Raw genomic sequence first — 13,193 nt, forward strand, 5'->3', positions numbered from 1 at the left:
CACCTTAAAGGGTTTGGAATGTAAGGCCGGATTCGGCAAAGTAAATAACCTGCTTTTACAGAGGAGGGTAAGTTGGGTGTATTGAAGGTGAGAATAATGTTTCTTGTAGGTGTAAGTACATTATCTTTTTTGATCATTATTCGTCTTGCTTCAATTACGTGTTGTCCCTGCAGCTCTTGGGTTATTTCTTCCTCAGTAACGTTTAATAAGTCCCAACTGGATATCACACCCTTAGATGAATTTAAGGTTGTGTGCGGGGATATTTTAACTGGAATTCCAGCAAAACTTGTAAGCTGTAACAGCTTCTCAGAATGTCTGTGGTTGGTGGTTTCTACTAGTAAGTCTCCTGATTGCAGTCTCTTCACCATCTTGGGAGATCCTGCAATACCCTCCAGATGTTTTTGTATGACAAACGGAGACAATTTATTAATGGGCCGACTAGTAAGAGAGTGGATGATTAAGAACGATGGGCAAGGTTGCTCCATCCGATCAGTCTTTTGTCTCTTTGGATTTTCGTTCTCAATATCCTAATGGTCAGTGTTTGCCATGTTTGCTCCTTTTAGCCCTTGGCAAGTGGTCTTACTTGCCAAGATTTCCGGCCCCGCCACGGGGAGGCAGGAGCAGTGCCACTAGGAGGCCAAGCGGTTAAAGTGTTAGTTAGTTAGTGGAAATAGAGATATATGGAAAAATAAAGAAAGGTGAGTTTCCTTTCTCTGTTCTAACTTGTGGCTTTTAAGTGTAGAACAATATAGAAATAAAGCTGCTAATAGAAACGTACAAAATTAGAAAAAACTTTAATCGCTTTTGATGAGCACTCTATATATCGCAGAGGAATCGCTTGACCTCGAATTCGCTTGGCACCCGGGGCCCCAACAGCAAAGGAATGTATTCTTGTATAGAAACATGGGTATTTGTTAGTGCAGTCAGGGCCATACAAAAGGAGAGAGTGCACTGGGTATGTTGTACCACCCAAGCACAGCCACAGAAAGGGTTCCCTAAATCACAGAGTTTAACAGAGGAAGCAGGGGGGTTGCTCTAAATCCAACCATGTCATGAGATGAGAACAGATGACATGGTCCTGAGCAAAACTGGTCAAACTTGAAAGTGGAATGCAGTATACTATCTCATCCGTGAAAGAATGGGCAGACTTTCTGATGGAAAGTCACTGATATAGAAGAGAAAAAGGGTACGTGAAAGAACAGAACCCTGAGACATTCCAACACTACTACTCCAGAATTTCAAAGACAGAGAGCCACCTACACAGTGAGAAAAGGAAATTTGCCACTCACTGTTAAAAAAGACAGGTCATAGGATGGAAAATTGATTAGAAGGAACTGATTCCCAAGGAAAAAGAAACAGTACAAAGAGGAGATGAAAGCCAGTTACCATCAATCTCACCAAAAGATAACTGCTATTTGGCTTAAGCTGCTTGCTAAAACTGACAGTGAAGGTTGTGCCTCTGTAGTCACAGAAACATGTGTATCAACTGAGATTATAGGAAATTGTCTTTACAAAAGTTGATTTTATGCCTGCTAGCCAATGATTTGCATTCCATTTGATGTACACAACCATAGGACATGAAGAAACTCAACTCAAGAATACAGTGATTCAGATCAATGAAATTAGAAATTTTGAGAGAGGTAAATTCTAAATTATTTGTGAATTGCAGTGCTTCCAAAAACTAAGTGCCATGCTACTAAATTACTAATTTTTACTTCAGAAAAATTATCAATAATGTGATATCAAACATAAAATTATATCAAATTAATACTCATCGGCATCACAAAATTCCTCTTCCAAATTATTAAAGTTGACTATCATGGAGCATTTTTTCCAGGATTACAGAGAGAAACTAATAACTGTAATAGGCTCCCTAGAATCACTGCAATGTAACTGTGTAACATGTCTGCAATGCATATGTTCATGAAAAAAATAAAATAAAATCCATCCTGGATGAAACTCAACACACCTGCCTGAGGCTGGTTAAACTCAGCTGCAAGCAAAAATGCTATCAAAGTAATAACAGAACAAAGTGCATACTATATATTAAGTACTAATAAATTAAAGACAGGCCTCCGTAGTTGAGTGGTCAGGAGCAAGGGGTACAAAAGCACATTCTCTTTGAGTAGACTGGAGTTCAAGTCTCTGACTGCTAAATATAGTCAATCTGCCAATCCACACTGCACCAGTGTGTCAGATTATGGTCTTTCCCTCAACATGACTTGTTGAGGAGGCCGCTCTGTCCTGCAGTGGATTGACAAGGGCTGCAGATTTATTATTATTATATTTAATTAAATAAAGACATACAAAAAGAGTAATAGGTATAACGAAGTACATTATTCAATTTAATGGATACCTGTGTAAAATATAAAAAAATAGTAGCTTTTTATACAGAACCATTATTGCCTTATACAAATTATTAGAGGTCAACCTGAAAAAAAAAATTAAATAATAAAAATAGAGGACAAAAATATATAAATAAATAAATAAATTTATTATCACTGTATCCTCTAAATAAATTTCTACCAATAAATATAATAAAACATATTAACCAAAAAAAACTGAACTGGATATAACAAAAAATTAAAGAATTGTTCCAAGAGGGAGAACAGTGTCGGTCAGAATAGTAGCCAGCTCTTCGTTTTGTCTCTTTACATTTGCTATCTTTGATGCATAATGATACCTCTTTTTCAAGACATTGCTGAAAAAAAAAAAAACATGCAATAAGGAAAAGGTATCAGAAATAAGTATGATCACTAACTTTATACAGAATACATCTTAAACCATAAACTCAAACTGTAAGCCAATATTACTTCATAATTGCTACTCATGGGCAACAAAAATAACATCTGCATAACAACTATAAATAAGTTTGTTTGTCTGTCTGTGTTAATATACTTTGGATAAATTCATAATGATCCAACTGACTTCTGAATTTCCTCAAGCTCATCTACCCATGAACACAAGTTATTCCAGTAATTAATAACTTGTTTACTAATATGTCTAACGAAAGATTATGAAAGTAAAGGATACCTATTGTTTATACCAGGTACCACTTTCATTTCCATTCAAATTGCTTCATTTGTAGCCTCCATGTCTACCAAATATGAATGCTTTCTGTCAATTAGTTTTCTCTGCTGATGCATCAGTGTAGGTGAATGTTACCTATTACTGCCCTGTATACAGGAAAAGTGATACGACTACATGTGAGAAAGGCATTATTTTTGACCAAATGTACATTAAACAACTTAGGTAATGTATGCATTGCATTATATTACATTTCAGGCACATCCAATTATCAAAATACCTCAGGGGTTAAAAAACCTCCTATGATATAATGAAGAAATGATAGGTAGTCAAGAGGTGGGTTCTGTATAGCCTTGTAAGGGATGGGAAAGGCAAACTGGAAATTGGTTAACCAGCAATATGGAATTTGGTCCAAAAAACTTGAACTATAAGAATAATCTAAATAAATCCTGAAATTTTGAAAAAGATAGAGCTGTTATTCCAAATTTATAACTACAAAGGGTACTAGGAAAGTTTTGCAATACAGCTTTGTTTATTTAATTTTTTCAAAGTAATTTCCTCTACATTCAATACACCTCTCCATCCTCCGATACCAATCTTTAAACCAGTTCTGCCAAGTTTCACTAGGGAGTAAAGCACACTCATTGTCCCAAGTCCGTAGAAGGTCCTCATCACTGGAAAACCGCCTCCCTTTTAGCTTCATTTTCACATGCGGGAACAGTGCAAAGTCGCAGGGAGCAAGGTCTGGTCTGTAGGGAGGGAGCTCGAGAAGTTTCAGTCCTGTCGTGGTCAAATATTCGGTGCAGGCTTTGGCGCGGTGAGCTGCAGCATTATCGTGATGGAGGTACCAGGTGTCCATTCTTGACTTTGGCCGCAGGTTCTTCATAGATCCAATGACTTTAGGCAGGCATTGTTCAGTATACCACTTAGCTGTGACTGTCTTCTGCGTGTCCAAAACGACACGTTCCACAATTCCACTCGATTTGAAAAATACAGCTATCATTTTCTTCTTTACAGATCGGGATTTTCTGACAATTACGGGTGTGTCGTCATCATCAAAGACCCAAACTTTGTTTTGAGCCTTGGTCGGCAGATCGTAATAGTACAGCCAAGTCTTGTCACCTGTCACGATGTTGTTCACATACCGAGATTGTCCCTTATCAAACTTTTTTAACATCTCCCGGCACCAAGTCACACGTCGTGTCATCTGCTCTTCAGTCAGTTGATGCGGCACCCAGAGAGAACAAAGTTTCTTCACGTGCAAATGATCTTGCAGAATCGAACGAATTGCTGGTGCATTTAGGCCCAAAGTATCCTCTATCTGTTGGTAGGTCACTCGCCTGTTTTCGTCAAGCATTTTCCTCACAGCAGTAACGTTTTCCTCCGTAACTGACGTTTGTGGCCTTCCCGGCCTCTCAGAATCCTCCAGAGTGAAATTTCCCCTTTGGAATTCTTTATACCACCTGAATATCGTTGTAGGATGTGGACAATCATCATCTAGTGTAAGAGTCATTTCTTCTAAGCACTGGTCTATGGTTAAACCACGAACGAAATTATACCGCAAAACTGTCCTTATCTCATTTCGTGACCATGATGCCATCGCAAGCACTTTACACTCTCACTACTAATGAATAACTGAGCCCATCGACTTGGCGCGGCGGCTACTATGCACGTATGAACATGTCTCAACATGCAGCAACAAGCAGCTTCCTGTGATTCATTGTTGCGTCATATTGCAAAACTTTCCTAGTATCCTTTGTACTTCTGTGGGGGAGGAATTGGGGACTACAAAATTGAGCCTTAAACCTACCCAATGTCCAAATACTTTGGAAATTTTGTGTTGTTGTTTGGTTTTTGGAGCATTAGCAACAAAGGCCATATTGCTCCGGGGATATGCGGTGGTCATTCCCTGACCTTTCTGCATCCTCCGTATTTGTTGGTCACGGGCTCGAACACCAGTCTAATCAAGAAGCATGTACTACACACTGCTGCTCCTGCCCACCTGGCTACGGATGCGCTGAAATTTTGTGTTGATTCAACTTTTCCTTCTCGGGTAGTGGTCAAATGGCAAGAGCATACTTTCATTTATATATATGTACAGGTTTCTTGAGGGAAGCATGAGGGGGCTTGTGGTATTATGCAATCAGAATTGGATCCAAAACTTTCCAAGAACATGCAGTGAAAATTTGATGTCAGTGTAATGTTTTCCTTCACTAGCAATATCTTGTGAAGGAAACATCATCACAAACAATATCTTGTGGGAAGGGAAACAACCACAACATACTTTCACTGATATACAGTATATAACTTGCAGTAGAACAACTGGGGGGGGGGGGGAACTGTCACAGTCATCATGAGAAAATATATTCAAAAGTGGGCTAATCTAACTTTACCTTATCGAATAAGGCCAAAACATACTTTTATTTACACACTACATATACAGGGTGTCTCAAAAATATTGGTACAAACGTTTAGGGGAGGTAGGTAACATCTAAAGGAATGTGAATCGCATAGGAACCCATAACCAGAAACGTCACCGTAAGTCGGTACACGGCGCTGTTCATCAGTTCGCGAGAGGGAAAATTTCTGGTTTACTCATTCAAGCAATAGTTGCCGCATGAAGAGCATGCATCAATATACGAACTGTGAGCTGGCAGACATGAACCTAGTGTATGGATTAGCAGAGGGCCCACACGGTGTGTGCCCCCATGCTGCACAACATTGCTTCGCAATAAATGTGTGGGCAGGTATGGTCGGTGACTGCTTAGTCGGCCCATACCTGTTACCATCTCGCACGAACTCCGCTAAATATCAGATCTTTTTTGAACAAGTTCTACCAGGGTTACTTGACGATGTTCCAGCAAATGTGAGATGCAACATTTGGTTTCAACATGACGGAACACCTGCCCATTATGGAAGGTGTGTTCGTGACCATTTGAACAGGCGTTTTGGGCGTCGATGGATTGGCCGTGGTGGACCCATTGCCTGGAACCCACGCTCACCTGATTTATCGAGCCTTGATTTATTTCTGTGGGGAGCCCTCAAATCTATCGTGTATGAATCGCCTGTGGAGACGGAAATGGATCTCATGGCGAGACTCGTCTGCACTGCTACTACTGTCAAAGGAACTCCAGGTGTGTTCGACCGTGTCCGCCAATCCATGCTGCATCGGTGTCATGCATGCATCGCGTCTCATGGTGGAACCTTCGAGCATCTGTTGTAACATCATGAAATGCATCCATCTCGTACTCCATTGTTAATATTATGTCAAATAAATGTTTGCCACTAATTACTGTCTTGTGTCATTTCTGCTTCTTGTGCCTCTGCTACTACCTTCCCGTGACGTTTCTGGTTATGGGTTCCTATGCGATTCACATTCCTTTAGATGTTACCTGCCTCCTTTAAATGTTTGTACCAATATTTTTGAGACACCCTGTAAGAAAAAATGGTCAGATATTTATTTCTGTACTGTAATTAAATTTCTGGAGGCTTGACAAATCTTTCTGAAATAGCTAAATGTAAAATTCAGTGAAAATCTGTTCAATGGGAATGAAGTTATTAACATATGGATGGAAGGACATGTTGTGGTTAGCAGATGCTTTACACGTTTATAAACATACCTCAAAATCAATTACAAAACCAGTAAAAAACATATAAGAAATATATTACTTATTATATTATCCACCCACCAAAGAGTAAGCCAACAAGCTTCGAAACGTTGCCATCTGGGTGGTGGTATCTGCTGAGAATAAGTAACATTTGTCTTCTCCACTGGTGAAATGTTACTTATACCCTGGAATTTACTACCGTGAAGGGAATTTGTCACTCACCATTGTAACACTTTATTTAGTATGGTAGGACAAATAAAGATTATTTATTGAAAGCAGTGTAATACCTTGGCAACTCATTGTGAAGGTATTCACAATATGAGATATAATTAAACAATACCCTGGGTAGTAGAAATGATGGGAATGCATTACTCATGAATAAACAATCTTTTCATATTACTTAATAAGAATTTACAAGAGTAGCTCATGGTGTCTTGTCAATGATATACAGGAATTTTTCTAGCAGAGATAAGGAGGTGATTATTCCCTTGTATAAGGCAATGGTCAGGCCACACCTTGAGTACTGTATACAGGTCTGGAGGCCTCTTTTCAAGAAGGATGTAGAGCTGCTGGAACGAGTACAGAGAAGGGCAACAAGATTAGTGAATGGAACAAAGGGTTGCTCTTATGAAGAAAGGCTTAAGTTTTGCAAATTACAGTGTCTGGTGACTACGCACCGGCGAGGTGATCTGATAGAGGTGTATAAAGCCTTGAATGGTTTGAGCATGCTCAATACTGATGGGATTCTTCCTCTTGCTCAGAATAATCACCTGAGAGGGCATAAATTCAAATTGAGGAAAGACAGATGTAGGATAGATGTGCAGAAATTTGCCATTAGCCAGCGGGTAGTTGGTTGGTGGAACAGACTTCCATCCCTTGTTATGGAAGTTGATAGCCTAAATAAATTTAAGGCTCAGCTGGACAGGTATTTCGAACGAACGGAGAGGTGAAATGGGAGTGTTTTTTTTTTTTTTTTTTTTTTGGTTGATGCTGCATAAGCCTGCTTCCTTGCATAATATGCCTCTACTAATGCTAATGCTTAATGTTTTTAAAAGCTTCTTAATATATTTTGTTAACTGCATATTTTTGGGGGTTGAACTTCCAACCCTCAAATTACTGGTCATTACCATTGTCTTTACTTCATATAATTAAAATTACCAAATTGATAAAATAATGGTGGTTTACTGTAATTGTAATTTTCTGATCCAGAAGTTCAACACCTTGTTCTGGTATAACTTCTCAAAATGCCTTAGACAGCCATCATCAAGCACTTTCTTGTTAATTTAGCCATGGAAGAGCTGGAGTTTAGAATTTTTAATGGGTCAATTTTGTCTCCCCCATGCATGGATGAAAGTGCAACATCAATGATATGTCTAATATGGAAGGCGAGGATAGGATGAAGTTTTCAATTTTCTTAATAGTGGCTTACTGAATATTGGGTATCCAGTAAACCACCATTAAGGGTATCCGCCTTTTTCTTGACACATTGGTACGTAGGGATGGCCCTAGAGTGTAGACAAAAGTTTACAGGAAGTCTATGTGTTGGGGGCAATACATGCATTACAGTATGGCACAAGCCAACACTCATTAAAATAGCATCATTAGGGCCCTACTGTACAGGGCTTGTTCTCACTGCAGCACCCCTGATGATAGGCTGGAACAAGTTAGACATGTGACAGCAGCTCTTCGAAAATGTGGTAACCACCTGAAGATTTTGGAAAAGTATATTCAGGATGAGGAACAAAAGCAGAGAGAGCTGTTCACACATCTTGCCCACATATATTCCTTACAACTCAGGCTTAAGAGAATGGACCTCGAGAATATATTATTGACCTGTCAGACACACTGTGCGCAGCAGCCTAGGCAGAGGTTCTATGCAGTTGTGTTAAAGGTAAAAAACTCTGTACCTATGAGGGTGCAAGTGTAATTGTATATGACAACAAATGTCTAGATTGTGTACACAGGGAAGTCAGCACGTAGATTTAGAGATCATATGGGAAAGCATTAAAAACAACAGAGTCCACTAATTATGTGAAATGTGAAATTTGCTGTGGTTGAACACTTTTGGAAGATCATCAAATTCCTCCAGACAATGTAATTATTGTTAATCATTCACATAAGTAGTTGCACTGTAAATGGCTCAAGAGCTTTTAAATTTATTCTTTGGAACATAATACCATTAATAGAGTTAAGAGAGTCCATATTCAACTGCCCCCTTTGAGACCATAGTTCCTTGGATGGATGAATGGTTCTGCCTACCACATTCCTGGGATTGGAAAAGATTTCCATGCACATATAGAGGATAATTCCCATGTTCCTCTAGTAACACATACTGAGAGCTATGGTCTTGCTAGTGTTATTTAATAATGTACTGTAAGTGCAAAAATTCCACTACTGACAAAGGAGGTGATTGTCTTTGAAAGCTTCAGTGTTTTTTTTTTATAATTTTTACCACTTTTAATTTGGTAATATTTATGTATTTTTATTGCTTTTAACTTCAGAGTTTTTATGATTTTATCAGTATATTTTATCTTATGTTAAACATACAGTCTTTGCAGTTATGAGAGAACCATGATACACACTACCCTTTTCCTATGGTTCCATCATTTTGATTTTCTGGGTATTGAGGTTGCTCAGTCACCTGGAATAGAAAAATGACTCAGCTGCAATGAATGTTTTCAGCTTTCAATGTGAAAGAAACCATATTAACTTATATGCTTCTATGTGGAAGTTATATTTATTCCAAATTGAAAAAGGTTTTGTGTGGAAAAAGGTTTTGTGTGGACACTGTATTTACAAAATTAATAAAGCATAAAAATGCTTACTGATATTTGTCCAGTCCAAAAATAAGTGCATCCCAGATATTTTCTCTAGTTTTTGGAATAATTGTTTGATATTTTCTCCAATAACTAGCTTCCTGCCTGGGATCATCTTTTAGCGATGATGGATAAACAAATGGTGGTTTACTGTAAAATTGTACAAAGAAATAGATAAATAATAAAGAAATCAAGAAGTGAAAAAAATCTTAAAATCATAATTGTAATCCTAAAAAAAGTTTAAAATTAAATAAAGAAGTGTTTCTACTGAAAGAACTTTTATTTTTTTAATTCAGTCACTCCCATTAAATCATGATATATGGAAAAAGAGAGAGATTGTTATATCACTAATTTTGCAACAGATTGATTCCTCTTTCTTCTTCCCTCCTCGTTCAAATGCACTTTCGATTGTAAAGAACATTGCAGATTTCAACTCATCTCCTACATTGTTTCAGTTATCTATCACTGCTACCATCTTTTAAGGGAATTATCTAATGCATTCCCTTGTTTCTTATTTTTACATATGAGTAGAACTCCTTTTCCATGTTCTTGGCTCTTCTTTCACTTGTCTTACTCCCATCAGTGGTTTTGTATGCTTATAATTGTCATACAAAATAGGGTCTTGTAACAATCTGGAACTATCCCATGCTTTTTAATTTTCTTCAATTAAATTGTTCAGTTCTATTTTCACCCATTTTTGGTGCCTATCTTTTGTGGCACTTCATCAGAATGAATGTGTTAATTGCTTTCAGGATAAATCCCTTAAACACTTTCCATAATGCACTTGTGTCCAAATTCCTTATTTGAAAGAGAAACAGCTTCATAATTTAAGTGATGAAAAATGATATTACAGACTGTGATAAAATAACATCATGAAAAGTACATTAAAAAATACCTTAATGAGACTGGCTAGTCTTCTTATTGTGAATGCTTAAAAGGGGACAACTGTGTTCTTAAGATAGCATATGACATCACAGGTATAGGTATGCATGACAGGGATTTGAATCTGCATGTCATTGCAAAAAATGCATGGGTCATTGTTAACTAAGCACAATTGCATTGATTGTATAATCAATGCAATTGTAAATCCCTCTAACCACTGAATGGCTAAATATGGGCATATGATAAAAAAACAAATTACTATATTTATTTAGTCAATATCTTCAGCATCATATCTTTTCTGACTACTTAAAGAGATATACACAAGCCTCCTAATACCAAAGGTCCAACTCTAATCTTGCAATGGTGTGCAATTGCAATCTTGTCTCATTCTGGAAATTTCTGACCTTCAAGGTCACAACGTATACTCTTCTAAAAATAAACTTCATATTTGTAATCTTAGATGGCTTCGCAGGATCAGAAAAGTTAAATTAACAAAGACTGCAAAATTATTAGTATTTTGTAGTAGGACATGGATTTGAGCATGGGGCACATATAACTCTGTACTTTTAGACCAAGTGATTTGGCTATGATCATACCTCTGATTCAATTCAAAGGAGACTAATCTATTACTTAAGAAAATTAAAGTACAAATTTAAAAAAAGTTCTGTTTATACTTCAACATAATCAGGTCACAGGAGTTTATACAATTATTTTTACAATGAATACACTCTTTTAACTGTATTTAGCAGGCATGCAAGTTTGAACCACAGTCCACTCAAATGCATGCATATTATTGCACTCTCACATTTGCCACCACTCAGCTATGTCAGGCATTGAGCCCAGACCTCTCCAAAAGATTGGCAAATGGTAACATATCTTGCCAACTAAGTGATATATTATAAAATAAAATTTAATTAATTTACAATTTGATCAAATTAATAAAAAATTCTGAAGCTACAGGAATAGGTACACAATTACAACATGCATAAAATATATTAAAACAATATAATAAAATGATACACATGCAAATTCCAGCATGTACCTATTTCAAGCAATAAAAATTTAATAGTGCATTTGAAATAATAAATTCTAAATCATGTTTTAAAGAAACAAACCAATATAGAATTCAAGTCATGCAATAGAAACTTAATGCTGGTTAAGTTTACAGATTGATTTGATTGATTGATTTGGTAGTTGTTGGCGCATCGGCTTCTGTGGCCATATTGCACCTCCCAAGGTTTTTGCAGTACTTTGATCCAAGCCCGAGGCGGGAATCGAACCCGCGACCTTTGGGTTGCCGGGCAGGTACTTTACCCACTCGGCTAGCCCGGTCGGCTAAGTTTACAGCAAGATATTATTAGAAGAAACACATTTCCCATAAAATTATTAATACTATTGTGAAATTTTCATTTTAAATCTTAATATTTGAATATTTCTCCCTTATATCTCTGATTTCTTCTTCAGGTCACTGGCTTTTTGAACATTAAAAGACATCTGAAAAGGCATTAGTTTCGTGACAATATATGAGTGATGAAAGTGGTGCAAACCTAACTTGATATTCAGGATAAAGAGTTCTTGAAGAGAATAAAAATGCATGTGTATTGAAAAATACGAGGATTACATTAAAAGTAATTACATTACTAATATTTTTAATAACAAAATTGCCATTACTTTTATAATTACTCTTGTATAAGGCCAGTTATGCACATAAAAGATGTCAAGGTCCAAATCTCAAGTCAAAAAAAATCTAAACTATGCACCTTTACATATTCATATGAACTTGCTTCAAGATTAATTTATGTACCATGTTGACTGGAAGGTAGAGAACCTTGAAAAAATGGTTCAAACCTTGAAAAAAAAATGGTAAAAGTAGATTTAGGCTACAGCCTAAATCTACTTTTATTTTTGCTATGCAGAGCTGGAAGTGTCTGGTTACCCAGGTGACTAAAAAATTTATACTGTAACCTAAAACACAAACTACATCTGGGAGAACTAAGAAATTACAATTTTTTTAGTGCTAACCAAAATTTTATTTTTGTCAATAGTATAGGGTGTACTTTAATATCATATACAGTAAACCCTTAGTTTTATAGGGTAAAGGGGTGTCTATTATTGCCAAACGTCTTAAATTGAAAAAAAAAAAAATTTTTCCACAACCATCTTTACTCCATACAACAGACAATTTAAACAATTATTCTGTATATGTGTGTTTCAGAAACACTGAAATAAATGTAAATAATAAAAAAGTTTTTATTTACCTTGACTTTATTGGTTAATACACAGTACATAATTATAAGAAGATAACTGATTGTGAATAATAATAATTTACCATGACTGTATAGTAGAGGTTGAAAATATTTATTCGAAGTCAAGAAGCTAAAGTGGAGATTGTGGTGAATTTGCAGAGTCAGATTCCTTAAAAACTCCTTAGGCTTATCCTTGCTTTTGATAACAACTGATATAGTTTGCTTTTTTTCCCCGACAGATTGCTCACAGGTGTCTAAAATGGCCACACTAGAGTCTAACTTCTCTAACAGCTTTAATTATACAAAATTCAAATACACATTCTAGTTTTTCCCTTTCTCATGAGAGCACTCAGAATAAAAGTCTGGTACCATTCAAATATTTCTGTCTATTAAATCTAAAGTCTGTTAAATGGAGGTCTGTAAAATTGAGGGTTTACTGTACTATTTATTTTATGAGAGAAATACATATTTAAATTGATTTCATATGTAAAATAATTTAAAGCCAAGGCACTATCAGTGTTTGAAACGAACACTGATTTTAAGATGCGACTCCATCAGCAGCAGCTGAATTGGATCTTAATTTAAGTTGAGTTATCAATGTGAGCAGATCACAA

General features: G+C 36.6%; 1 protein-coding gene across 1 annotated transcript in view; it reads right to left on the reverse strand.

The window, feature by feature from the left end:
* Nucleotides 1-2,583: 2,583 nt before the first annotated feature.
* Nucleotides 2,584-13,193, reverse strand: part of LOC150076975 (dynein regulatory complex protein 1) — a 114,271-nt gene continuing 103,661 nt past the window's right edge. The window contains exons 19-20 of the mRNA XM_090385746.1: nucleotides 9,461-9,601; nucleotides 2,584-2,701 (exon numbers count right to left, since the gene is read on the reverse strand). Of these exons, the coding sequence (XP_090241872.1) occupies nucleotides 2,584-2,701; nucleotides 9,461-9,601 (259 nt within the window). The remainder of the gene's footprint in view (nucleotides 2,702-9,460; nucleotides 9,602-13,193) is intronic.

The sequence above is a fragment of the Mastigoproctus giganteus genome, chromosome 12, assembly GCF_048544385.1.
Source record: "Mastigoproctus giganteus isolate SK-2022 chromosome 12, ASM4854438v1, whole genome shotgun sequence".
NCBI classification, from domain to species: domain Eukaryota; kingdom Metazoa; phylum Arthropoda; class Arachnida; order Uropygi; family Thelyphonidae; genus Mastigoproctus; species Mastigoproctus giganteus.